Below are 26,239 nucleotides of genomic sequence, written 5' to 3'. Positions count from 1 at the left end.
AGGAAAGATGCAGCAGGAGGCTTTGCTGCTGAGCTCTTATGAGACAAGAGCCAGAACTAAGCAAATTGGCAAGGCTGCAGAGCTCACGCATAAAGCTGAGACCATGTGGCACCATGTTTAGTATGAGACACCCAGCCCTCCTGCCCAGGGTTGCCTGGTTTAGGGAGTCACCGAAGGCATGCACACCAAGGAAAGCACAAAGACCTCTGCCTCCTCTCCCTGCCCAGAGGGGCTTCTGGGGCCTGGGAACTACAGAGAGCAGAACCTGTTCTGGCCACTGCAGGCGAGGCAGGAGGCAGAGCTCTGCTGCTGGCTTACGCCATGGCATTGGGGCTGTCCTTTCCCCCTTGCGTGCATGCTAGCGTGGCAGGGCCAATGCACACCCCTGCAGAGGGACCGCTGCAAAGCTCCTAGGGACCCGCAGGCATTGGCCCTGGGAAAGGACCTAGGAAAGCCTGAAGCTTGGTCAGTGGAGCCAGGAACGACTGCCTGTCCTGAAAGAGTTGCCCAGGCTGGCAGCAATACAGCCCACAGGCAGGCTAGCAGACTGGCATGGGTGAGCAACCCATTTCCACTTTCTTTCCGCTCCCCAAAGGTAATCATGAGACTTGGCCACAAGCAGGTGAGCACAGGTTTGAGTCCTTGACACCAGGCAACCCCAGAAAGTGGCAGGTTTTTCCTTCCTCCTCAGTCCACACCTTTGCAGTACCAGCTCACCAGCCCGGGAAGCCCAGCTACCTGCACTTGCACGGGCACAGAGAACTGCACTCGGCAAAGCTCTCTATCACCCTGCTTTGCTAAGATGACAAAAACCTCATACAAGCTCTTAAGCCAACACTGCAGACAACTTGCTGCCGATAACGGAGCCATAGGGTTGCACAGCCACTGCAAGGGCACAGAACCAGTGGCTCGTGGCACCGCTGCCTCCGGCCACAGCTCCGCTGGATGCTACTGCCAACATGCAGTGGCCGAGGGCTGGAGCCTGAGGCCACAGGAACAGCCAAGTCCAGCTCCCCACTGCTCACTAGCTTCTACGCTAAGATAACTCATATGTGCCTAACTAACGTAATAAACCTAGAAACAAGACCGAAAGCATTACGACCTACCTGCTGCCAGGCCAACACGGACTCACCTGTCCAAATGCTCTCACCGCGAAAAACAGTGCTGTCATCAGGGTTGCCAGCATGGCTGGAGCGTCTGAGGGGCTGCCGCTGCTCTGGGAAATCAAGACTCGGAGCGAGGCGCAGTGGTCTCTGAATAGCCAGCGACTGAAATGAACCCTTCTCCAGCCGACAGCCTCCAAGTCCCTTTAATGAGCTTACGGCTCACGTTCATCCTGGCAGAGTAATTGTGCACTGTCCTTTTGCTCTTCTAATCACTGAATTTCTTCAACATATACAATACTGGCATTCCGGGAAAAGCAAATCCTCTTGCTCTCTACATACATATGCAGACAAGAGCACGCATACACACACGTGCGCGCGTGCATACACCCCAGATACCTCACGACCAGCTGTAAGGGAGCTGAGAAATGACACAGGGCAAATCTCTTCTGCTTGGGACTGCTTCTCAGCAAGATTACAACAAAGCCTCCGGCACCCGGAAGGCACCCACAGTTCAGGCACGACTTTGGATTTCTCAGGGTTGTCCCATGCTCTTTGCACAGTGGCTGCCTCAGGAACAGGGTAGGGGACAAACTGAAATGGGGGACTCAACGATATGCCAAAGTCCAGGGCTGGAAGCGTTGGGTTCAGCTCTTCCAGCGCTCGGTCCATGCTGCAGTGGGCAAGCCCTTGGGTACACTGCGAGTCATTTGTACTTAATAAGGCTTCTAATTGATTTTTCAAATTTAATTAGCAACTGTCAGGGAAAGGGAGCCCTCAACAGAGCAAGGCACAGCACGGCCCAGAGAGTCTCCACCAAACAGCTTTTGGGTTAGCTATGGCTAGGCAGCAACAACATCCTTGGACAAAGCAAGCCACAAACAGGCGAGCCTGCTACCTGCAGCACTAGGATGTGGCAAAGCATCGTTCTCCTCCTAAACAGTAAAGGAGAGGGGAAAAAAAGGCCAGCAAAAGGTGTTTTCAGAGCAGGCAGAACTCCAAAGCCAGTGCTGCACACTGCCGGTAGGTCAATGGGAGCTACGTTAAGAACCTCTTGCCCCCAAAAGCGCTTAACTGGGCAATGCATGTTGCTGTCAGAGTCCTGCCTCAGTAGCTCTTATTGCAGCTCTCCAGCAGGCACAGACACACGCGTGCAGATCAAGCACAGCAAGAACTGGGGCAGTTTGGGGTCGGGGGGTTGTCCATGTTTTTGTTTTTAAGGACATGCATCTATCAGCCTCCGTTTCTGCATGGCCAGCTGATGCACATTTTGTTGTTGCTGTGCCAAACGTGTCCTTCAGCTTCAACAGCTCTCCTCCCTTCCCAGCACGTACAGCAGCAATCACGCTCCTTCCTTTCCAGCCCTCCCTCCACAGACAGACCACAACCGTGCACAGTACCATCCCAGCCCCGGCACACTTCTGTGTGCCTCATGCATCCCGGCACCACATTTGCCTTTGTGCCCTTTCTTTGTTGCACCAGCAGCTCAAATCATGCTATGACCACCCAGGGTCCCCGCATCCCCATCCATGCTAGCCATTTCCAGCTGACAGTGCACCACGCAGAAGCAGCAGAGCTGGGAATAGAAGGGCAGGTGTTGAACCTCCCCTCTCCCCATCCCTTCTGGGACTACGTTACACATCCGCAGCCTCTCAGCACCGGAGAGTCCCCAGCCAGGACACACGCTGTGAATGCCCCATTTGGGCAGAGGCAGCCTTTGCTGCAGTGCTTTGAGACAGGGAACAAGCTGAGTCTTTAATGAAAGACTACTTTGACAGGAAAATCACAAAGGTGCAAACACACACAGCTGGAAAGGGCTGGCTACGGGTGTCGTGGGGCTGCTGGAAGGAGATAAGAAGGGAAAAGGAACAAGCCATGGGGAGAGAAACACACGTCAGCAATCCGGCCTGATTTACAGCAAGAAGGTTATTCAGCGATCCAACCAGCAGGACTTGGGCAAGCGCACTGCAGGGACAGCAGGACCTAAAACACCGTTTGGGGGAGAATTCACGGCTGCTCTGAAATAAGTGGAGAAATCAGCAGTGACAGCCAATCTGCAGAGTTCACCAATTTTAATACATCCCAAGTTGCCGGAGAGCAGCTCCGGAGCGAGGCCCAGATCCGCGCGGGTGCAATGCAGCCTCATCTTCCCAGGGAGAGCTCCGCAGGCAGCTAGAGCAGAGTCAAGGAGCACGCAGGAGAGCGAGAGCGCAGCTCGCACCGCTGCGCGCTCCCGCAGGCGGCCCCCTCTGCCAGCCTCCAGCTGCGCCGCGCCGCCCTGGGTCTGTTCCAGCACGCAGCCTGCCTTACAACCTTGACAGAGAGCTCCAGACTGAGAGAACCATTGCAATGTGCCTGGATGACAGTTGTATGAGAAGGGCACGATACAAGCCCATGAAAAGCTGTCCTGCTGCCTGAAAGCCCCACAAAGAATGGCTTTTGCAGTTTTGTTTTTTAGCTTTCTCTCTGCCCCTGCATTCGCTACCCTAGCCAGGTGCTTAACAGAATAACGGTAATAAAGCCACAGTGAGCGGAAGTGGTCTTGGAAATTGCCAAAGACGACCTTGACAAGAGAAAGCATCAAGCAGGCTGGAGACGAGCAGGGGAAGATGTGAAAGGTGAGGAGAAGCTGGATATCTAGGGCAACAAAACCGGGAAAGAAAGCATCTCATCAAGAAAAAATAAAGCTGCAAACATCACCGACTCACAAAACATACCCAGGTTGATTTAATTTGCATATAAAACAAAACACAATTGGTATCAAACTTTAAGGGGAAAATAAACACATTTCAAAACACAGTATTGCTAAGAAAACAGGCATTTCTCCACACTACTCATATATGCTTTTCAGAACGCACAGACTGGACTCAACCACAGGCTCCGGGTGCAGCGTCCGACCAACTGGCAACCTCCTCGCGTAACAGAAAGCCAGAGCAGCAGGCTTCTAACAAAAATAACTGCCTGGAAGGCCTGCCACGGGTCCCGCTACTAGCGGGCGAACCAGAAGCAAAATCTCTACAGACAGGGATTGGTGTAACCTGAGGGCAGACAGGAAATCAATATTTTATCCATCCCTTCCTGCGGAGGGATTCCTCTGGCCAGCTGCCGTTCCCTGTGGCCATCCGAGGCCTTCCTGCTCGGCCAGCGCAGATAAAAGCCCACCCGGATTTCCTCAGCAAGGACGTCGGCGTGATGTTCGCTGCTGGCGGTGCCTGGAAAAGGCCTGCCCTGCGCTCGCTGAGCAAGCGGCGGGGGGAGGATCCACGCGAAGGCCTAAACCCTGTGGTCAGACCCATGAATGTGGACCCAACCGGAAAACCAACCTGCCCTAGGACAAAGGCTGGCCAAGTTGTTTAAACAGTTCTAAAAACGGTCAGCAAGAAATGTGAATACAGACACTCTTCTTGAGAGTTTTAAAATATTCATCAAAAATATATTTCTATTTGCAGGTAAACGCTCCCTGGCCTCACTCGCAGCACGGACTGCCACGATGTTGTGCCAGCACACAACCGCCGGAAGCAGAGCAGGGGGGCGGTTCTGCTCCGCTCTGCTGTGCGGCATCACTAGCCACGCTGAGAAACACGCAGAACGCTGAAGGGTCCAGAGCAGCAACTTCCCCATCCTCCCTGCATCAGCCCTCTCTAGAGGGAATGGCTTTGAAGATGATTTCTCACAGACAAAACCCTTGAAATGCAGACTTTTTAATCAGACAAAACGGCAAGCAGTACGGCATTTTTTAAAGCATGAAATATTTAAAGTCAGCTTGCAGGAAAGATTGATATCACAACCAAACACCACATCTCCCACTCAGCCGTACAAGAGCCTAGCCTGCCTTCCCCCCACTGGTTAGAGCAGCGCTGTCTGCCTCCTCCCTGCTCCACGCACCCCAGCAGGGCGATGCCAGATCTTCTGGACAAAGCTTCTCCAGCGCTACACAACTGCAGCCACCTGGTAAGTAAAGCAACGAGCCACCCTCCTGCAGCTGAGGTCTGAGAGCAGCCGCTCCCAATGCCTCGGCCTTGCTCCTGGCCACGCACAGCCCCGACTTCACCGTCACGCGAGCCCTGCCCTCTGAGGGCCTGACAGAGGCGCTGGAGCGGCACAGCCACATTCCTGCATGGGAGGACACCCCAGCTGTGGAGCCGAGCTCTGGACTCGTCCCCAGGCTATGAAAGGACTCAGGTGGGGCTTCATCTCCTCTCGACATTCACACTAGGCTGAGCTTCCCAACGGTGGCTGTGCCAGCAGAAAGTGTCCCGTGCTCCCTCGCCACCCTGCGTCAGCACGTTTGGAACGAACTAGACGAGCCCCCAGCAGAGCCACGCTGCGCAGCTCTGGCCGGCGCCCCCGCAAGAGGGGGAAACCAGGGTGGCCTTTTCCAGAACATCTGCCACGAAAGCCACCCTCGGCTTCGTTTCTGTTGCTTCCACATCGGCAAAAAGGAACGTTTCCCAGAGAGTCAGAATCCGCCGTTCTGCATGTTAGCAATCAGCCTCACAAAACCAAAGCCCAGAGCGCAAAATCTGGTAAACATTTTCCACTAGAAATCCCCAGATTCTACAGCCGTTTTGCTGCTCGTTCTCCCCTGCTCTCGCACGTGCCACGGAGGCCAGATGACTCTGCTCACCTGCCGTGAAGCATTTGTTGGGCATCAGTGTGGGCTGCTTTCCTGATGCACTTCCTCTAGCAAAGTCTCAGCTGGATTCACGTCCTCCCCCTTGACCAGTTACTCAAAGTCCTCCATGATTCACAGCTCTGTCTCACGATCGCTAGAATACTAATGAGAGAACTGTTGATTTATTGAAGGTCTGATATTTCACCACTGGATTAAACAGTCTATAAAGTATATTTGGACACTTTACAGGATTAGAAGAATCCACCTGGGAAGTTCACTTCCTCCTGTCTCTGCTCTCTTGCTAAGAGACTTTATTTCAAGGGCACAGCACAGAGGCAGAACAGAGATGGCTGGGCATCACCGAAACACAACATGTCGTGAGGGAGACCACACGGGCCCTAGCCACCATCTCTCGAGGCACTGTGCCCGTGGCCAAGGGCTGAAAACACCAGGTCCCACCTTTTAGTAATGGTACACTTTAATTTGTTTGTTTTCATCCAGTCCTAGCTGAAGTAGGCTGGGGCTGCTGGCAGGGGGCTTCTGTGCACCTGGGAAGAGAGGCCTGGCAGCTGGGTGAAGGAAAAGCACAGCTTACACAAGGGATTAGCATGCATGAGCACAGCCAGGAGACAGGACAGGTACTGAGGCGCAGGAACCAGCCTCACGCACACGTGTTGTATTCAGCCTGCTGCATCCAAATCAAATGGAATTAAGGGGGGATTATGGGACTCAAAGGAGCACTGTGCTCAGGACAGCTTGCGCTATCAGAGCGACCGAGGGATTTGCTGCTAATATCAGTGTACACTGCAAAGGCAATACTTACAGCCCCAGTATAATGCTGTTACAGCACAAACCTGGAAACATCCCTGTGAACAAAACTGAGAGGTTTCGTTCCAGCGTCTCGTCTCCGTTTAATCCAAGTGTATGCCTCAGCAAACTGAGCTGGACAGGTCAGCTCCGCCAGGGAGCCTAGGGCCCTCCCTGCACAGCCATGTGGCCATCCCACGTGCCAGGTCCACGCGACTCCCGAGGAGCCTCACTCCAGACACTCTCACCACGCAAAGACCAGGCTCCCGTCGAGAGCAACACTGCTAATGCTGGAGGGGTATTAAAGGGACCAAAATCAGGCCTGCAAGGCTACATCCCTGCTTCCCTGCCTCCTCCTCCACTGTGCACTCTTCTCTGGCTATTTTTGTAAACTCTCACATTACCAGCTCCAAGCCCTGCCTATCACAGCAAAGCAGCAGCGCTCCAGAGCGCCACAGCACAACTGGAGAAAGGGAAGAAGAGAATTTCTCCGAGTCAAATACAGCTCAAAGAGGAAAAAACAGCTCACTCTTGTCTTAAGTGCTGAACAACGTGTTCTTTTGCAGAACTGGACAATAAACTAGAGGCTAAGGCTTCAAAATTGCTATTGAATGCTTTCTGCTCCTGAATCACTCACCTCCTGCTGCCTCTTCCTACCTGCTGCAGGAAGCTAGAGTGCAATTAAGGAGCAGATCCAGGCAAAGGATACACTTCTGAATCCCTCTTGAAGTCTTCCAGCCATTTCTTGTTGGTCTCGATCATTCCTTGAATAGTCATCTGATCTGACTCAGAGCCCCGGAACTGGGAGTGCTGGAACAGGCGGATTTGCTCACTGTTGTGTGTGAGAGGGAGAGAGAGAGAGAGAGAGGGAGAGCAAGTGGGAAAAAGCGGCCTAGGAAGAAATGATCCTACAGCTGCGAAAGAAGAGGATGAGCTGTTACAAAAAGAGCCACGACTAACAAGAAGGAACCTCTTTTTGGCTCCAAGCCCTCTCCCAAACACATCACGGGGAAAAGCTGCAGCAGCCACCCACTGTCCAGCTGCTGTCCTTTTGGTCTGTGTAGCAGGAGAAAGCCTACAGTGGCAGCCTCCCCTCCGCCCACACACACAGCAGCGCCTATCACGGCAGTGCCTACCATGGCAGAGCCAGCGTAAACGCCGCTTGGCACAGGGCTGGCCTCTTTGGATCCCGCTCCTGGAACTAGGGTTATCAGCACAACTCTGACTGCAGCTGCACTGAAGAAGCTGCAAGGCAGCATTGAGTGTGTGGCACTGAATAACTAACAATATCTAACCTATCTACTTAAGAACGATATCTAACTTATTTGTTATCACAAGTAGGTCAGAACAAATTCATATCTGACCTATAAACTATTCCAGGGAAATAAAAGCAGCACAGTGAAAGAGAAACACTCAAGGAAAAAGAGCCTTACTCTGCAGGTACGTAACCCAGCTTGCTGTCCAGAAAAGCAGAACTTCCACTGAGCGATGGTAACCCACCTGGAAAACAGACATTAAATTTCTCTTGTTCACTGTGTTATGGATTCATCCCCCTACAAGCTGAACACTTGTGCTGCGGAGGCACTTCCGAGCAAGGGGGGAAAACATGCTGGGAGGACAGTCTGCCAGACTAGCCCAAGGCTCTCTTTCCAACAGGGACAAGAGCTGGGAAGCAAGCAAGAATTCCTGGTTCAAACCAAAAGAACCAAGCCTCCTCTCAGACTTCAAAGCCGCCAGAGATCAATAGTAAGAGGGAAAACAAACATGATGCTCATCCGCTCCTTTTGCTATCCAAGGATAAATGGGCTTGGGATTAAACACTCTTAAGAGGGGGTGGTTACCACTCCAGATGCACAGGGCATAGCGGTGTTATTAAGGAAACCAACTTGGTGAGCCCTATCTGCAATTCGCAAGAGGCTTCCAGCAAAGCAGGGCTGGCTCCTCCTCTTTTGCTCCCTTTAATAACTGCTCTCTTGGGTGTATGTCAGAGGCTGAACTGCTCTCAAAGCAGGGTAACAAGATCAGCTCTATGCTGCCGTTCCTGGAATGAGATTTTCTCATTCTCTATCTCATTAGCACCATTCTCTACAGCAGCACCAGTGGATCTGGGCTTATCAGCATCAGCTGATTAGAACTTGCAGGACAGGGAAATCAAAAGCCATAGACAAACAAGCAGAGGGATTAAGGATTGGAGACTGACCTGGGAAATACTTGTGCCATTTCTCTGCCAGGGTGCTGTCCACTGACTGTCCAGCTGTGAAAGAGCAGCTGGAGCTCAGCCCAGTGTTCCAGGCCCACCGGTCAACCAGAGACACCTTGGCAGGAGGCACCAAGGAGCCACCCGCCTGAACTCCTGCCAAGGAGGCATAGGTAGAAAGAGGGATGCTGTCGCAGGGCACCTGCACGGGCACCTGTGTCGAGGTGAAGAGTGGAGACTGACGATTGTTCAGAGAGCCCAAAATGCCAAGGACCCCATTCAGCTCACTCGTGATGCGCTGCAGAGAGTCTGTCAAGTACCGGATCTTGTCCAGCTGGGGGTCAATCTGCAGATCAGTTCTCAAATCAACTAGCAGAAGACGAGGAAAAAGAAAGGGATCACTGGGAGCGTAAGGGAGACACTGCCTCCCTGGCAGAAGACTCGCTTTCTGCTCTGTGCTCATAAAAAGCATAAAGCTCTCTAGGGCACTGGCCAAGTTAGAAAAGGGACCATCAGGACTGGGCTGATATAAAGGGCTCTCATCTTATGATGAGAGAAAACCCTAAAGTTTCACGCGTGCCTGCCGATGTTTTATTGATCAGGGTCAGAGAGATAATTTTAGACTGGACAGATCTGTCAATCTGTTGCTACAGGGAAATTTTCTAAATTCTTTTTAAGCTTCAGCTTTGCCGGCCTTTCTGAAAGCAATGCAACCCTCCTGCCTGCTTACAGAGAGCCTTGCATTTCATCTGCACAGCCCCAGTTACAGCAGACTGAAAGCAAACAGAAAAGTACAAGCAGCAGCCGGAGGGAATTGCAGCAACCTCTCCTACCATAGAGATGGGAGGAGAAAGAAGCCTGGACACCAGCAGAAGAGCTATGCAGCTCTGTAGCAGCAGAGAGGGAAGGGCTGAAGCTCAAGGCACAAGCGTTAAAGTCACATTTGATAACCCAAACTAATAACAAAGGTAGAGATTTCAAAGGCCAGTTCATGCACAGATTGCACCCCACTCATATAGCACTACAGGCAGGGAATAAGCACTCCCAGTCACAGACAGCAGACCCGCCTCCTTGGTTTAGGAGCTAATGAGCACAAGTGAGAACAAGAAAAGGTACATCACAGAGAGGTGAGAGGAAAGGCAAAAGGAGGCCTACAGCATTAAACATTGGACAAGCATACTGAGCCAACCAGGCCCTTACATTTATGCTGATGTACATCTGCACTGGACATGCTGTTTGTATCCTCGGAGTTGCTGAGATCAAAAGTCACCATCTTTTTGCATGCAGCACTCTTCAGTGTATCTTCATCTGAAAGCTGGCCAAGATAAGGAGAACAGTGCAAGTAAAACCTGTGTTCTGTTCCCTGGAACAAAAAGCGCACTGCGTATGGCTCATCTACACAGGCTGGGCTGCACAGTCAGGCGTGAGCCAAGTGAAGGCAGAGGTACCCATCTCCCCTACCAGCAAAGAGATGCTTGGACTCTGGAAGAAGCAGGAGCATGCACTTGAGGCCAAATCTAACAACCGTAAGAAGAGAATCTTCGGGTTGGAAGTCAAAGAGTTCTGAGGATTAAATAAGCCTCATAATTCTGGCATGGGCTGCATTATCTCTCTGCACCAAGGACAAGAGCTGAACCATCAGAGATCTTACACACTCGCATCTGCTGCTGTCCTGTCTAAGGCCACGTGGTCACAGGCAGAGCTGGAGAGATTCCAGGGGTCGCCTTGATCACGAAACAAGACCAGATCACCGCAAGGTCACACGCCCTTGTTTTCTCTGGGCACAAATCATGCCAATTTTTCAGGCTGCTTTCTACATCCATTCTGCAGACGTATACTTACAAGTCAGTCCAAACGTCATCAACAGAGGGAAGGTACAATATTTGCAATTTTGCCCAAGATAGACAGTTAATAAGCATCTAACAATTTTGATGTGAGGTTTTGTTTCATTTCCTTGGATACTTCAGCATTTCAGTGGTAACACAGATTTGTCTCTAACCTAACAAACAAGCTTCTTACAAGCCAGTTCACTCAGCACGTTTCCTCCAACCAACTCCATCCCTGACGCCAGCAGCCCTGCCTGGCAAGCTGCCACCACGGAAGACGCTCTCCCTCCATCCTAAACCCCAGCCCACATTTGTTCTGCTGGCTGCAGAGCTACTGAATCATGTGGATTCAAGTCTAATTAGGTTTGTCGTTCTTTCTAGCTCTGTGACTAGCCTACCCTCTCCAGCCTCTCCCACAGAGAGAAAGACACGCTGTTCTTCTCTCAAAGAATGAGTTTTAGTAGCCCAGCTCCACAGGCAAACACCAGTCCTCAGCCATCACCAGCTAAAGAGCCCTCATGAGGGCCAAAAGCCCTACAAAGGCCCCAGCCTAGGAGAGGAGACCAAGAGCTCTGTGCACCATGGGAGTGCAGGTGGGTGGGTTCAAATAACTGTATAGCTGGTGGTTACCTCTTCCAACAGCGACGACTCCAGCTGGCTGAGTTTCTCCTCTTTCCTCTTTAGCAGCACCTGTCCTTTCCGCATAGCCGACTTCATCTTGTCCAACTGCTTCGCTTCCTGCAGTGGAGCGACAGCCAAGCCAGGGAGGAAAATTAAACAATAATGACAGGAAATAATCTAGTGCTCACAGTGACTTTCACTATCTCACTCCTACCCAGCACAGCATATCATGCTGCTGGAGTAAAAATGCTCCCAAGCCTTTGAGATCACGGGAAGCGGAGAGTACGGAGGGGAGAGCACGTGCCTCAAGCAGGTTCAGCCCAAGGAAAAGAAGGTTCCCCTTCTGAACCCTGCATCCAACAGGGTTAACAGCTTGTTTCTGCAAATACGAGCGCTCTCCATCATCATTGAAGGAACTGAAGATGTGCCCTGTGTGTAGCTGGTGTATCAGCAGAGCTGACGAGTATTAGAGAACCCATTTTCAAGCAAGAGTGAAATCACTGTAGAACTACAACCACAAAACTTGTACCTACCAGCGCTTCCTTTGCTATGAGGAGAACGCGTGTCACTGGAATTGCGTGATGCAGTGATGCAGGAACCCCTTCTCCTTACTGAATGTTTCCTCCATTTTTAGGACCCAAGAGCTCCAACTAACGATAAAGTTCCTGCAGTCCAGCAGGCTACTGAGAGTTGGCTGAGATGCAGTGTCTGCTCTGAAGCTTGCTCCTAGTCCAAAGCGTGCACAGCGAAATAGAACTTGAAGCATTCAATCTTGCAAAGCTCCGGTAGCTGTGGGCTATGCCTGCCCATGCAGGCACTCTCAGCCAATCATCTGATGCACAGTAATGCCACTGCGATCCAAGCCCTAAGTTAGATTCTAATTAAGCCTGTTTCTCAGCACATCGCATCTGCCCAGTATCCCTGAACAGCTCCCTTGGCCTTCCTGAAGTAGTGTCTACAGCCAGCCTCTGAGATGCGCAAGGACTCTAACCCCTCTACTATCACGAGGAAGACACACAAGCAGGGATGAATGAACACCATACATCTGTCTGGCAACATGCAAGATCGGATTTCCGGGAGGAATGAGCAACTAGAGCCGCCTGTCACTGCAGCAGCAGAGCCAGGAATTGATCCCAGGACTCTGGATTCACGGGTGCAGCCATGACGCCTATTATCGGAACAGAGGCGGTGCCCGATTGCTCACCTCTTCCAAGTTCCTGCGCACACCCTCCAGGAGGTGGGAGCTGTCAGGATCCTGTACCACCTCCTGTGCTTTCTGCATGTCCTGGCGCCACTGCTGCTTTGCAGCTTTCAGTGCTGTATGCCTCTTCCTCATGGAGCGGGTCTGGCGCACCAGGAACTCCTTGGCATTCCTAATGGAAATCCCTTCTGCAGAGATGTAGCTCCTGACGCTACAGGAAAGAGACAGATACACGTCTGGCTTTCTCCACCCGTGCTGGGTGTTCTGTCCTGCAAGCCTCCTGCAGCACCCTCCCCAAAAATGGATCGTCAGCGCTTCCTATGTGTGTAAAACCCAGGAAAGGCGCGTCCCAGAAGTGGCCGGTGCACGGATACTTACTGATCATACTGGAAGTTGTTGTCCTCGTGGCTTTGAGAAGGTGGGGAAGCAGGCTCTCTGGATGAGTGCTGAAGAGTTGAAAAGTTTCAAAAACCAAGAAATATGCATAAGAAAACATGCATGACTCCAAGGGCACCCAAGTATCCCACATCAGTAAAAACGGACAGAAAGTAACCAAGAGTACAAAAGACATCGATGTCTTCCAGCAAAGAAAAACGCGTCACTGCATGTCAAATCAGTTCAGGCAGAAGGAATCAAAGCGAGGATTTTTGAGGGCGTTAAAACCTCAGATGTCACAAGGCAAATGCTTTTGCAACGGGCTTTACTCACAGCTTGGATAGTTTCTGCCAGGTCTTCAACGTGGAGCTCAGCTTTACCTCTTGGAGATCCTACACTTTCTTCTGCCTCCAGTTCTTTCAAAATCTCCTGTTTGCTCCTGATAGCTGCCTCAAGCTCACTGCCACAAAAGAAGGTAACAGTGGCTGCACTGGGTGAGACCGCAGGTCCATCTAGCCCAGTAACATATCTGCAACAGTGTCTAAAGCGACCTCCAGTTTCTAGGAGGGAGGAAGGGCCACAGACATGCCAGACAGGTGGGAACACAGAAGCACCCTGATGGCAAGGATTCACAATAGCCTGCAGCAGCTGTGTCTCAAATCAGCTCACACATACGATTTCCCACATACAGGAATAACAAATATGAATGAGGGACTTCATGCAATGGCAGCTGGCAGATCCAGAGTGTTAGATCCAGGGCTAGGGATTCACCAGCCACCGGCAACACGGCTTGCCAGCTACCATTAAAACAAGGTTCTGCTGCCACTGGACGCTGAGCGCAGCTGAATCAGTCATGCAGTACGTCCAGACAAAACCCGCAGTGGGTCTGTGGTGTGACGTCAAAGATGACCACTGGCTGGATAAGGAAACGCTGATTCGCGCCCATGTTTACCCCTAAATATATGCGCAAGCCCTTACCCAGGACCCCTGCTACCTTAAGAAGATCTTTTCTCTGCCTTTCTCTGCTCCTCTCAAAGCATTTTATTAACCTTACAAGACAGATGCGGGGAAGACAGACAAATGCACCTGACAAGCAGAGACGAAGGGACAAATTTACACTGCAAGTTTTTAACGTATCTGGAAACGGAATCCAGGAGCTCCATGCCCTAGACATGCAGCAAAACCACCATTAGGGTTCTGAAGGATGATGGCCCAACATAGAAGCAGCTCAGAGGTAGGGGAGAGGCCCAGGAGTAGTTTCTGCTGGGGTGCAGGTAGATTTTGTGCATTAAGACAAATTTTGCATATACGCACCTGATGCGTTTCTGCAGCCTCTGGCTTCGGGTCTGCAACAAGTCCACCTGGGCCTCCAGCTCAGCTTTCTGATCTTGGAGCTCTTCAAGAGACTTACGCAGTTGCCGGATGGAGTCAAGAAGGTTGCTGTGCACTTTTCTATTCTCCTCTAGACGGAGCTGAGAAGCCAAAGCAGCTTCCTAGAAGCAAAAAAGAAACCCCTCTCTGTAATTTCCCTGGCACTCCATGCAAGAGACTTGTACTACCTACACCGTTCACAGCAGGTCCCAGAGCTATGAACGTGCATCCGACACGACAGTCCTGGAGGAACAGACAGCTTGCCAAAATCTCACCACAAAGAGGTTCTCCTGGACGTTGGAGGTATTTCCCTTCCGGTTAGGTCCACCCTATTCACCTTTCCTCACATGTTCCTCAGCCTGCTCTGTAGGCCTTTCACAACTATAGGCAGTTGGTAACACTCCGGAAACCTTTTACCTGGTGAGCAGCTACTTGATTTGCATCTCAGCCTCCGGCCACGAAGCTGGAGTTACTCTGATGTCTGCAGCACTATGAGCTCATACATCTGGCAAAACATAGGAGCCCACAAAGCAGAGAGGTGGGGAGGGCAGAGGAGGTCAGATGTCCAGCTTCTCTTTGGGACTGCGCAGACCAGCGCATTTCAAAGGGACAGTTCGTTGGCTTTGCACATTACGGTAAGATAGTTTTTCCGCTCAGTTTGGGAAATGACCAGTCTAAACTGAGGCTCCCGTTTCACCTTCAATGGTTCTGGCAACAACTGCCCAGGCACTGTCCCAGCTATGAGACAGTTTGGTAAAAGACACATTAATCAAAGACCAGGACTTTAGCCATAAACAGTACCAGAGCAAAGCAGGGCAGCGCAGGACTGTCTCCCCATTTCGGGGAACAGCTCTGAGCTTCCAGCAAGATGGCACTTCAGGCAGAGGCAAGGTGGCAGGGAGGGATTTTTCGACTCACAATTTAAGAGTTACACAGCTAGCTTTTTAAAGCCAACCTTCTAGCATGTTCCCCCTTGTCCCCGTCTCCAAAAGAAAAGCAGCAGAGCACCTCCCCAGAGCTCAAACATACATACTTCTCTCTCTAGCTCAGTCCGTCTGTCTTCATCCAGCAGCTGCTGCCTTTTCTTTCTCAGAGTCTCCTCCTACACGTAGGAGAGCAAGCAGGTGAGTGTCAGAGCATGGTGAGGCCAGCTGAGGAGACTGCCGAGACCCAGCAGCGCCCGGAAAAGTACAGAAGTCAGGCCTAACTTTCCAGGCCATTACAAAATAGCTGAGCATTGTTCTCAGTTTTGCTTTGTTTCCCCCTCCCCATACGCATTCACTCTGTCCCCCTCCCTTTGTGAGGCTTCAAGTGAGAAGTTGTGAATAAGCGTATCCCTATAGGAAGAACATCCTATCCTGCTCAGCTCCAAGAGTTCTCAAGGCACGTGCCCGTTTCTCCAGGATCTCACTTTTGTAAAGCCCTGGCTGCCCCCAGCAGTTCTCCACCTTCTCCCTTTCTTACTCCAATGCTACTTGGAAAGGAAGGGGTAATAGAAGCAAGATTGTCTACAGCCCTTTGAGCAAGCCAGGACTTACGAGATCTGACAGATAAGAGTATCAGCCAGTGATTTATTTATGCTGGCTCCACAGGGGCATTTGGAGCACCATCCTCTCCACTCTGCTTTCCACAATCCAGGAACAGTCATTCCCTTCTCAAGACAGCAGGGAGAAGAGGAGGTAAATCAGGAAGGGACTGTCTGAAATCCAAAGCGACAGTGAGCAGGACGTGTGGCCATGAAAGTATCTGTATGAGCCCTCTGACGCTCTTACAGCCACATACTGCTCCCCAAAGCGGGGTACTGACACAAACACCACCAGCCACGAGGCTGGACTACAATAGTAATGCTTAGCACTGCTCCAACTCTTGACAGAAGTTTCACTTTTAACTTGGATGGCAGCAAAAGCCTTGGCTGAGCACTTCTGAGGAGTCACGAGGAAGCAGTGAGAAGAGCAGCACAGGATGGGAAATATCTGGGCCCACCGTGGCTCGCTCACCTGGTTAAGGAGCTGTACCGATTTGGCCTTGACAGCCTTTGCTCGCATTTCAAGCTCATTTTCTGAATCCTGAAGTTTTCTTTCCTGCACAGAGATTGAGTGAGTCAAACAGAGAAGAATGGCACCAGTTGCTCACCAAGCAGAGCTCTGCCACCAGGGAAAACAGCAAAAACCTGGGCAAACATGACCTGCCACTTGTACTGCACTGGACTGTGGAGGGTGGCAGGAGTACTGCAGTGTCACAGTACCCAGGACACCCCTAAGCAGCCAAGTCATAACAAACTACCAGGCACACTGTTCTCCTCACCTTTTCCCTGTGCCTGTGCTGCAGTTCAGTGAGCCGCTCATCCAACTCTGCCTGTAGAGCTTTCACCTCCGCTTCATGAAGGTGTCGGAGGCGTATCACCTCACTTCGCAGGCCCTCAGACAGCTCTGCTCTTTGTTTTCTCCCCTGTTCGTTGCAAAAGCCAAACAAGAGAAGTGGCTGAGTGAAGCAGAGGCTTCTCCAGGAAGCAGGCATGAACACACAGGACACACACCCTCTGGAAAGCAGTGCCAGCCCAAGGACAGCCCAATTGGAACTACTACAGCCACCTCCCAATTCACTGTGCTCCCCTGCAGTACCTCCTCCTCATACTGATCCCGAATCTTTGCTAGGACCTCCTGGTGCTCCTCTTTCATCCTCTCCATTTTCCTCTCGTGGTCTTTTTCCACTCCCTGGCGTTTCTCTCTCAAAAGCTCACTGAGCTGCAGTGATCAAACAGAAAGAGGCTTCACCTGAACCACAGCGCTGCACTAGGGCGGCCCGCGCAGAGAGCGGCTTCTCACACAAACAGAAAGGCTGAAGTTCAGAGTACCCTGCGACGGATCATGAGATCAGGCAGTGGCCTGGGTGCTAGAAAGCAAGTGCCCTGGTGAGGTGAGATGCTGTAGGAGCGTCCCTTCCCCTAATGCATCACTGTCACCCTTGGGCAGGGGACTTTGCCTCTCAGACCTCACCAGGCATCCAAGAAGGAGAGAGGGTGACAAATCTTCAGCCACCCAGGACGAATACTTGCCTCGCGTTCATATTCTATTACGTGGTATGCTTTTTGCTGGACTTTCTGCTCTGCCCTCTCCAAGTCTTCACGCAGCTGAGCCTCCTCAGTCCTCTGTGCCTCTGCTATCTGGGTTTGCAGGCTGGAAATGGCCTGCCAAGAAAACCACCCAGAGAGACATGTCACCCTTCGGACAAGATCCGTTTAGTGCCCTCCCATAAAGAGCAGGCAGCATGGCAAAGATCAACGTACACAGTTCCACCCCTCTCTACTTGGAGCACGCCCAAATGCTGACGGTTCTAAGACCAGAACCGTACTTAGGAAGTGGAAACAATTAACGTCACCCTCTCCAGCCACATTTGGAGAGGGTGTGGATAAAAATAATTCACATTCAAGAGATACCAGCTCGTACCTTTCGATGCTTCTCTGCTGCTGTGGATTTCAGCTGCTGGAGCTCTGTTGCAAACTGCTTCTCTAGCTCCTCTGTGGCCTATGAGGACATGAGCAAAAGGCCTGCTGGAAAACCGTTATTTGTAGAGACACAGCGCACAAGATGCAGTTGCGGTTAACATCTATCCATAAGCTTCAAAACCCACAATGGTCAACCCCTACCCACACCAAATTACATATAACGTCCCTTCACTATCTCTCTGTTTCCACTCCAAGACATCTTGATGGACCTGCACATCACGCTGTGCTGGGAGGACCACAAACAGCCTCCATTCAAGGACTTCCCAAGCCTTCTAGAGGACTAAAGCAGCAGTGAAAGAGCTATTCTGACCTGGTAAAAGAATTTGGCTTAGTTTGGCAAAGGCAGACAATGATCTCTCTCATTTCTTCAGATGCAATGCGGCCATGTAAATAATGGTTAATCAATCACCACTGTAACAAAAACGTGAGATTGCTCCTCCTCACCCCAATCATCCCTCTAATAGCATGCCAAACACCTTCCCTTTATGTTTTTATTGACTCATCATTAAAGCACATGCAGGTGTTATTTAATCTCAACAGTTTAACACTACAATGCAAGCCAGGTCAGCATAACTGGCACGGGTCTGACCCTATCCGGTAATAAACAAGTCTCACCTTCTTTTTTTCCCTTTCTAATCTCTCCTTGAACTCACTCAGGAATTCTTCCTTCTCTCGTTCTAATCTGACCATCTCACTCTGCTGAGCATCCTCTATTTCCAGCTTCATTTTCTCCAAAATAAGCTTCTTCATCCCCTCCAGGTTCGCCTTCTCTGTCACCTGCAGCGATTCCCACTCTTCTCTCAGTTTTTGCAGTGCAACCTCTTGCTCTGCCCTGGTAGGTTTGCAACAAGAACGCAGAGACAGAAGCAAGTCAGACTTTGGTACTTTAACACTGGGTTGCATTTAAGAATCAGAGCTCAGAGCACAAACCACTACAGACGAGACACGCCATCGGAAGAAATGGAGAACCAAGGCATGGTCAGATTCACCACCATATCACTTAAGGCCTTGGAAACGAACAGCTAAGCAGCCCGATGGAGAAGTAAGGGAGCTGTGCATATACCTCTCAGCTAAGTAAAAAGGAAAAAGCACAACTTAAGTTTTCCAGTGTCTGCCCTTTCTACCTCCTCCAATTGTTTTCACAGGCCTCAACAGCCATTACAGAGAATCACATCGGGTCAACGCAAGCTAACATTACTGGGTGCAGCTCTCCTTGAGAATGGAATTTCACATGCCCCACGGCTGTGACTGGGCCTACACTACGGCAATACCTCTCTGCAAGGCACTATTATGTAGTATGCGTGTACTCAGCAAATCTTCATTAGCTCTAAAAAGGCAGAGTGGCTACCGTTAAGGCTTACCACTTCCGCCTCTTATCAACACGTGGCTCCCCAACATGTACTGGATCATAGTTACTTTGTCATATTTACTACTCAGGCAAGGCATCAGCTGTGGGAAGCTCAGGTTGGCTAGTTCATCCTCTTTCAGTGGTTGCTGGTGGCATGCAAGGTACTTCCCTCCCAAGCCAGCAGAGTTCATGTTCCCAGGGAGGGCAGCTCCCTATTAGCTGCAGTGAAACTTTTCACCTTATCTTCTCCTTCTCTGCCTCCGTCTCTGAGGTGATTTGGGCTCGCAGCTTTGAAAGTCTTTCAGTTTCTTCCTTTCTCACCCGCAACTCTTCCTCTTTGGAAGCCTTTGCCAAATCCTCTTTCAGAGTCCTGAGAGATGAAGAGCAGGAGGGGGGGAAAAGAAAAAAAAAAAAAAAGTGTTCAGGAGGCTTTACTTGTCTTCAAAGCCACCTCCCCAAGGCCTGTAGATCAGCTGCTGCTCCCACTCGCTATGCCTGCTTGAGTGATGCATTCCCAAGGTTCCAGATCATTAATTCTCTTCCATACTTCCAGAACGCGGCTGCTGGCGCAGCAGACACAACCTCTGAGGATCAAACTTCTGTGGTACATTTTTAAAATGTAATATATCATCACAGGTGGCACTTTTTTTTTTTTTTTTTTTTTTGAAGTAAATGAAATCAACTCCTGATAAATGAAAAGAGGCTCCCAGCCAAGGTAGCTGGGTGTATTAGCACATCTGTAAGCTCCTTATTTTCATACTAGACCCCTTTTTATTATTGCTTTATTACTGCTTAGACTTTTTGCCATCCAGCTGCAATTTCCTTATCTTTTTGCACCCAGCATAGCATTCCCACAACATTCATGCCAAGATACTGTTTCTGACTGGCTCAGTGTGCTGCTAAGAGCATATTTATCAGGGCTACCCCAAACAAAATGCAATCCTTGAGAGCAAATCCCCAGAAACAAGAGGACATAGCTCCCAGTGCTGTTCTGCTCCTTGGATTGCTATTAGTTAGGTCCCTGCACATTGGCTGGGTTTCATACGTACAAAGCCTTGCCCTATTCCTAAAAGCCTGGTTTGGAAGTCCCTCTGTAAAACATACAGTACCAGAGTTTCATATAGTTCCTCTGGGGCAACCTCATCTCTTCTAATGTTCCAATTTCCAGTATTCTTACTGCCATTTAGCCCAGGATTTGAAAGTCTGCCAGGTGGTAAAGCACCAGGCACTAAAGCATTAGTCACTGAACTGGAGACTTTTCCCAGGTTTACAATGAGAGACGGGCTCATAGCTATGCTGAAAGCTGTGTGTGCATCGAATCACGGCTCTTCCTGCAGGACACAAGGAAGATGCCCTCTTGTCTATATTGGAAAGAGAGCTTTCCTCAGGTGCAATGTACTCTCTACACATCTACGTCATGCATTTACAGCACTGATAGCAGACCATGATTCAGATCAAGATGTGCACATCCTGAAGCGCAGGACTGTTTGCATCAGGCAATGTCAGTCCCATGCTCCTTCCCCCCAGAAGCCTCGTTCTCACCTCCTTCACGCTCAACTCTGCAAAGCGGCACCAAGCTCCTGCTGCAGAGTTCAAAAGGCGGTGGCCTATAAAACAGTACAAGCCTGGGGCCACCAGCAACGGAGCACAGCCGGGAAAGGCTCAGGAGGAGAAACATGGGAGAGAGGGAGTAAAAAAAGAAAGTACCTGAGGGATTTTTCTTTTTGCTGATGAAGCTCTCGGGCTTCCTGCTCCTCCTGCTGCCTCATCTCCTCCTGGAATTGCTGAATTTTCTCCTTCTTTGCTTGTAATAAGTGCATTTTCTCTTGCTCTGCCTCCTTCTCCAGCTCCTTGGCTATTCCCTCTAGGGATTCTTCATTAGGGTGGTTCAAGGTCTCCTGTTTGATTTCTTCCTCAGGTTGCCTACCAAAAAAAGAAACCACCTTTGGCAACAGGATAACAGAGAACTGAGCAACATGAAGGGAACAGCAACATCCCCACACACAGTACCACCTCCAAACCAAAAATCTCAAAGCCACTTGCTGAACAAGCTTCACTCTCTAGGCAGGGAAAGAATATGCAGAATTTCCATTAGTTTGCAGCCACTTCTGGGCTAGTGTAGAAGGGCTGGTGGGGAGTGCTTGCTTTTTAGCTCCCAGGAGGTGAAGAACAGCAACGCAGGCAGGTGGAGGGCAAAGAGGCGGGGGGATAAGCTTGCTACAGAATGCATGCCGTCAGCGTTCCCTGCCACGTGCCTGGAAAATAAACCCATTTTCATGCTTCTCTGCCAAACGCACCGGCCTTACACTCCTAACTTTTGCAGCTCACAGGAAGGGACTCAGGAAAGCACTCTTTACAAGGCTACTGGGGGCTACACAGCACACTCTCAAAAGGCTTCAAGTAACAACACGTTAACTCAGATAACAGCATGGGAGAGTCCCCAAGCACCACTGGTAGGACTCATTACTGACTCTCAGAGAAACACAGACTGATCAATTATTATCCCCAGCTCTAACAGCACTTAGGTCCTGCATGACTCCTATTTTGGCCCATTACAGCTCACCTTGCAGGAGTAACATTGCCTCGCCTCATGAAGGATCTAGTAGCTAAGAAATCCTGGCTGGGGCTGACAGGCATAAAAGCAGATGCAGTCAGTACCTGTTTCCAACCCAGGGACTGGCAACGTGCTTTCGATGGACCAGGTATTTTTCTGCATTTCCAGCATAAAGCGTGCTGGGATTCTGCCAGCTCTAGGCTGCAGAAAGCCCTAAGCTCTCCAAAAATTCAAAATCAATCTGTTTCTAATTAAGTTTTTTTTTTTCAGACAGAGAGCAGCAAAGTTATGAGGCCTGAGAGAGGCTGAAGGGGAAGGAAGAGAAAATGAACACTGGTCTAAGAACAAAATGACATTTTTATTCTCTGCTAGTGAAATCTGAAGCAGCAAGGTCTCAGCATGCTCTGAGATGGCTAGGGTAAGGCAGAGGGACTTCAAACTTGCCAGGAATCAGGGAAAAAACAGCCCCAGTAATATAGCCTTGAATCAAAGAGAAAAGGTTCCTTAGGTAGCCACTAGCAACATAAGAGCAAGAAAGGGGAAAGGGCACTTAGGTTCTAGGGAAATCACACATCGCTAGCGCTCCCCCTTAACACTACATACTCTGGGCTGGCTGCAGAGACACCTCCAGAAGGTGCTAACAATCAGGCTGCTCTGTAAAGCAATTTGGACCCTTCCACCCTTCTATCACGTTCCTCCTTTTGACCTTTTTTTGGTTTAAAAAACCAACCAGCCGACACAAACATTTACAGAACTCAATACAATTCCTGGTAGAAAAAGGGAACTGCTGTGCTGGTCTCCACATCAAAGATTGCTTCTCCACTGCTTTGTCCTGAGAGATGCACTGCCTTTTTTTTTTTTTTTTTTCCTCCTCCAACTAGATCTGCTGATCTGTCATTTGACATAGAAACACAAGTCAGCATGATCATTTCTACTGAGATCTTCTATTGCAGTGGAACTGCAGGCAGGTATCAGCAAAGACTGTCAATTTAGTACAATGATAAACCACTAGCTTTTGCAGGGAACCTGACTTCTACCATCTTGAGCTCTGACCTCATCATCTCAAACCAACCAATGTTCCCAGCGACTCTAATAAAATGTATTTTGGTATTTTTTTTCTCTCATCTCAGCACTACTCAGCAAGTGAACTCAGGAGTTTATGTGAAAGTGTTTATCCAAGGAGTGTGAATGCTGGACCTTGCTAGTGACACTGGTAAGAAGGAGGCTTTTCCGAGTACCCAGCAAACAGATCTTGCTCCATCCCAAAGAGTCCTGTATCGCAGAACCCAACGGGTGAGTTGCTGTTCTCACCCTCCCCAGTACGGACAACCGTCACGTCATGTTATCTCGGCACTCTTGCCAGCAAGACAGCTGCTTGGATTTGCACACTGAGATGTCTGTGATCTCTGCTAGGCCCACCAAACTCTATCTCCCGGTGTGCTGACATCACACAAAAAGAATACAAAGAAGGGCAAAAAAAGGACAAAAATCTGTTATGCTTACAACAGCAGGGACTTAAACAGAGCCCTTACGCTTTCTGCAGGACCGCAAGCTCCTCCAGATTGATTAGGCTATCCAGCGATCCCTCCTCCGGCTCCAGGGCCACAGCCTCTTCCTGTTTGGGGTTTTCTAAAGCAAAACACTTCTCTTCTGATGTTTCACTTTGATCCCTTTCACTTTGCAGCAGAAAAAAGGTAACAGAAGAGCAGATTAGCACAGATCAGATTCTAGTGCCTGCTGCAGGTAGACAAGACAGAGGGAGAACGGATGTGCAGTTGGACCTAGAGGGCCACGAAGACCGCAGCACCAGCTCATGCCTGCGAATGGGACCCATTTGTCCAACTTGGGATGGCCGAAGGCAGAACAAAGCTCCATCCCATTCACAGCCCCGCAAGCACTGCCAGGCTAACAGGCAGCCAAGGCTTTGAGAGGTGTCTGTCAGTCTCAAAGTGCTGAATTCCCTGGATTATCTCTTTTTCCAAGTCCTTAGAAAATTTCCCCAAGATAAATCAGCCCCATTAGTAATACTTGCAGCATGTCTCAGTTACAGATGGAAATACTGGCAAGCATGTTTATATCTACAGTCCTACTTCATCTTAGAAGCACAGAGAGGAGAGGCTAGGCAAGCACAAAGTAGCTTTACAGGCAGAGAGAAAGGAGAGGCTGCACAGCTGGGAAGCAAGTACCAAGTGATAAGGAGACAATTCCTGTGGGCAGAACATATTTTCAGGGACCTTCACATGAACAGCTCCTCTAAGCACAAGGCTGCAAATCCCAAGTGCAGGCAGCAAGTCATTAAGATCAACTGCAGCTTCTTCTGTTCGCAAGTTTTCCTGGCACAGGTAACAGCTTCTTGGGTCCCAGGGCCCAAGGCTATTGTGTAACTCCGTATGGAGACTAGGAGTTTTGACACAGTCCACCTATAAATGCCACATGCTACAGCTCTCAAGGGGAGGGCTCGAGAGAGCATGAGGCTCACTGATCAGCACAGTGTTTTTATCATTTTAAACAAGTCTCCACAAACAGGAGGAAAACAGTTCCCCTTAACAGTCTAATCCTCTCAGTAACTAAGAGCCTGCCTTGCTCTTGACGTGATAGTTGTTGTACTCTAGAGTAAGTTGTCCACATACCAGGATATAAAATAGCTTAACAACGATGCTTGCCCAAACAGCAACCTGCTCTAGGCCACCTTTATGGAAGGAAATGGAACAGAACCGTTCACACTGGAGCTGGACTCTCCTGCCATCAGGAACTGTGAGCCAGGTTGCCCCTGGGAGCCTTTGGCTACAGGCTCTTCCCAGCGAAGAGCTGGCAGTCCAGCAGGACTGCTGCCAACTGAGCTCGAGGGCTGTCTTGCACCTGAAAGGTGTGTCATCAGGCGATGGCTAGTGGCTAGTCTTCCGTAGTTAAATGCCATAAGGCACAACACACAACGTGAACAAGTCCAGACCATCTTGGCAAGAAGGTGAACTTTTGCAGCCTTAGAGAAAACTCAGATAGCTAGCTGTAAGGGAAACGGAAAAGCCGACTTCACATCTGAGGGAGAACGTCAGGAAAAGGCAGGCAGGCGTTTTTTCTGCCTCCCCAGTGAGAAGCTGAAACAGTTGAAACCTGCTGAGACAGTACCAAGGAGGTGGGGAGGAGAAAAGTGAGAGATGGGAGGGAAAAGACCTTGTGAGAAGCTGCAGGACCTCAGGGTGTTCTATAAGGGACTTCTGCATGGGGTGGAGCGATCAGAGCACAGCAGGGGCAGACTAGACAGGAAAGTTGTCCGAAGTTAGACTTGTCCATGCCTCCGTGATTGTCCTGACTGTTTGTACCATACCTCTCAGTAGCTTTTGTTCTTTTGCTTTGCTCTTCCTCTATACTGGCTTTGCTTTGGTCTTTTTCCTCTTCTCCCAGCTCCTGTGCCTGCAGGTAAAAGCAAAGAGTGTGGAGTTTCCTGGCTCCTTTGCCATCAAAGCCTCTCGGGAGCTTACAGCGGTCCTGCTGAAGAGCAGTCGCCGCTCTCATCCTGCACATCAGCACTGATCCCAAGGACCAAACTGCATCCACAGGGTATCGCAGAGCGCCCGACTGCATGCGCCAGCCTCCTCTCCCACAGCTAACCACAGGACACAAAAGTCTGGAGGGATACCTTGGAGAAATAGTTCCAGCAGCATAACAGAGACACCTGGGAGCTCAGCTCTCCAGGCTGAGTTAGATTTTGGTTTGGGGGTTGTTTTTTTCAATACAGCAGACAGACTCTCTGCCAGTGCTCAGCATTTTGGACACAAGCCTTTTTCCTGAAGGTCATCCTACATATCCAAGTAGCACTAAACTCTCTGAAAAACGTAGGACAACAATCTCCTAAAAAAAGGAGCATCACACACATGAAAGTGAAATAACGTGCCATGGCCTTAAGGCAATTGACATATCAACTATGACCAGAATCACAACAGGACTCAGTTCTGCTTTGCACTTGTTTCTGAGCAGATCACCACGGGCATTATATTACGTGCAGTCACAGCTACATGAGGGTTTCTGACTACTCTCTCCAGAACAAATCAGTCTGGGTGCTGCTAAGGAAGCCAGTCCCCCTGGGTAATCCAGTCCGAGTGATTTCAGTTGGCTTATTTATGAAATACTAAATATTTGAAATGCGAATAGCATTCTCCCACCTGCCATCTACCAGGTGCCTCTGCTAAGGGAGATTTTTGTGAGAAGAAAGGAAACTAGCAGGCACAAGAGCACAACCCCAAGTCAGGGAGGATCTAGCTGTAATCTGCAGAAAAGCAGCTTGCAACTGCACTGAGCGATGGTGAAATGCACACCATGCCAGGCCCAGGAAATTGAGGCTAGGAGGTGAGGACCAGCCGATCCCACCCGAGTAAAAAGAGTGGTCAGCAAGAGCATCAGTACTCCCTGCAGTAGGCACACACAAACATGCATTGCATAGTTCACCTGGAGAGAGGAGGAAATTCTCCCTTCAAGCCACCAGTCCTACATGGGAAAGCATTAATGGCCCAGCCTTCCTGCTGAGGTTTCTGGGCGCTGGGTCCCCAGAGGAGTAGCTCATTCATAAATTCTTGGGGACCACAGGAACAGGAGGTGAGCTCAGCCTTTGCCATGTGAGAGTGTACTGAGGGGCAGGGCCAAAACGAACACAGAATTGAAGCAGTAATTTATGCAAACGAACAGTGAAGCAAACAGCAGAAGGACTCCCTGCAAGTGCTG

The 26,239-nt window shown here is 50.1% G+C and overlaps 1 protein-coding gene across 10 annotated transcripts in view; it reads right to left on the bottom strand.

The window, feature by feature from the left end:
• Positions 1-3,807: 3,807 nt before the first annotated feature.
• CEP164 (centrosomal protein 164) overlaps positions 3,808-26,239 on the bottom strand; it is a 44,169-nt gene continuing 21,737 nt past the window's right edge. For 7 of the 10 annotated variants that reach the window (XM_068916437.1, XM_068916438.1, XM_068916439.1 and 4 more), the window contains 21 exons: positions 24,849-24,934; positions 23,056-23,199; positions 20,677-20,892; positions 19,208-19,339; positions 18,237-18,453; positions 17,563-17,640; positions 17,172-17,303; positions 16,738-16,860; positions 16,421-16,564; positions 16,114-16,197; positions 15,150-15,218; positions 14,060-14,238; positions 13,079-13,205; positions 12,749-12,816; positions 12,374-12,581; positions 11,179-11,286; positions 9,923-10,037; positions 8,726-9,091; positions 7,959-8,025; positions 7,235-7,357; positions 3,808-6,280 (listed from right to left, as the gene is read on the bottom strand). In XM_068916437.1, the coding sequence (XP_068772538.1) occupies positions 6,181-6,280; positions 7,235-7,357; positions 7,959-8,025; positions 8,726-9,091; positions 9,923-10,037; positions 11,179-11,286; positions 12,374-12,581; positions 12,749-12,816; positions 13,079-13,205; positions 14,060-14,238; positions 15,150-15,218; positions 16,114-16,197; positions 16,421-16,564; positions 16,738-16,860; positions 17,172-17,303; positions 17,563-17,640; positions 18,237-18,453; positions 19,208-19,339; positions 20,677-20,892; positions 23,056-23,199; positions 24,849-24,934 (2,886 nt within the window). In that variant the 3' untranslated portion in view covers positions 3,808-6,180. The remainder of the gene's footprint in view (positions 6,281-7,234; positions 7,358-7,958; positions 8,026-8,725; positions 9,092-9,922; positions 10,038-11,178; positions 11,287-12,373; positions 12,582-12,748; positions 12,817-13,078; positions 13,206-14,059; positions 14,239-15,149; positions 15,219-16,113; positions 16,198-16,420; positions 16,565-16,737; positions 16,861-17,171; positions 17,304-17,562; positions 17,641-18,236; positions 18,454-19,207; positions 19,340-20,676; positions 20,893-23,055; positions 23,200-24,848; positions 24,935-26,239) is intronic. The other 3 variants (XM_068916440.1, XM_068916442.1, XM_068916446.1) reach the window with 1 other exon arrangement.

This window comes from Struthio camelus, chromosome 22 (assembly GCF_040807025.1).
Source record: "Struthio camelus isolate bStrCam1 chromosome 22, bStrCam1.hap1, whole genome shotgun sequence".
In the NCBI taxonomy this organism is placed as follows: domain Eukaryota; kingdom Metazoa; phylum Chordata; class Aves; order Struthioniformes; family Struthionidae; genus Struthio; species Struthio camelus.
This window is presented reverse-complemented; position numbering and strand designations above follow the sequence as displayed.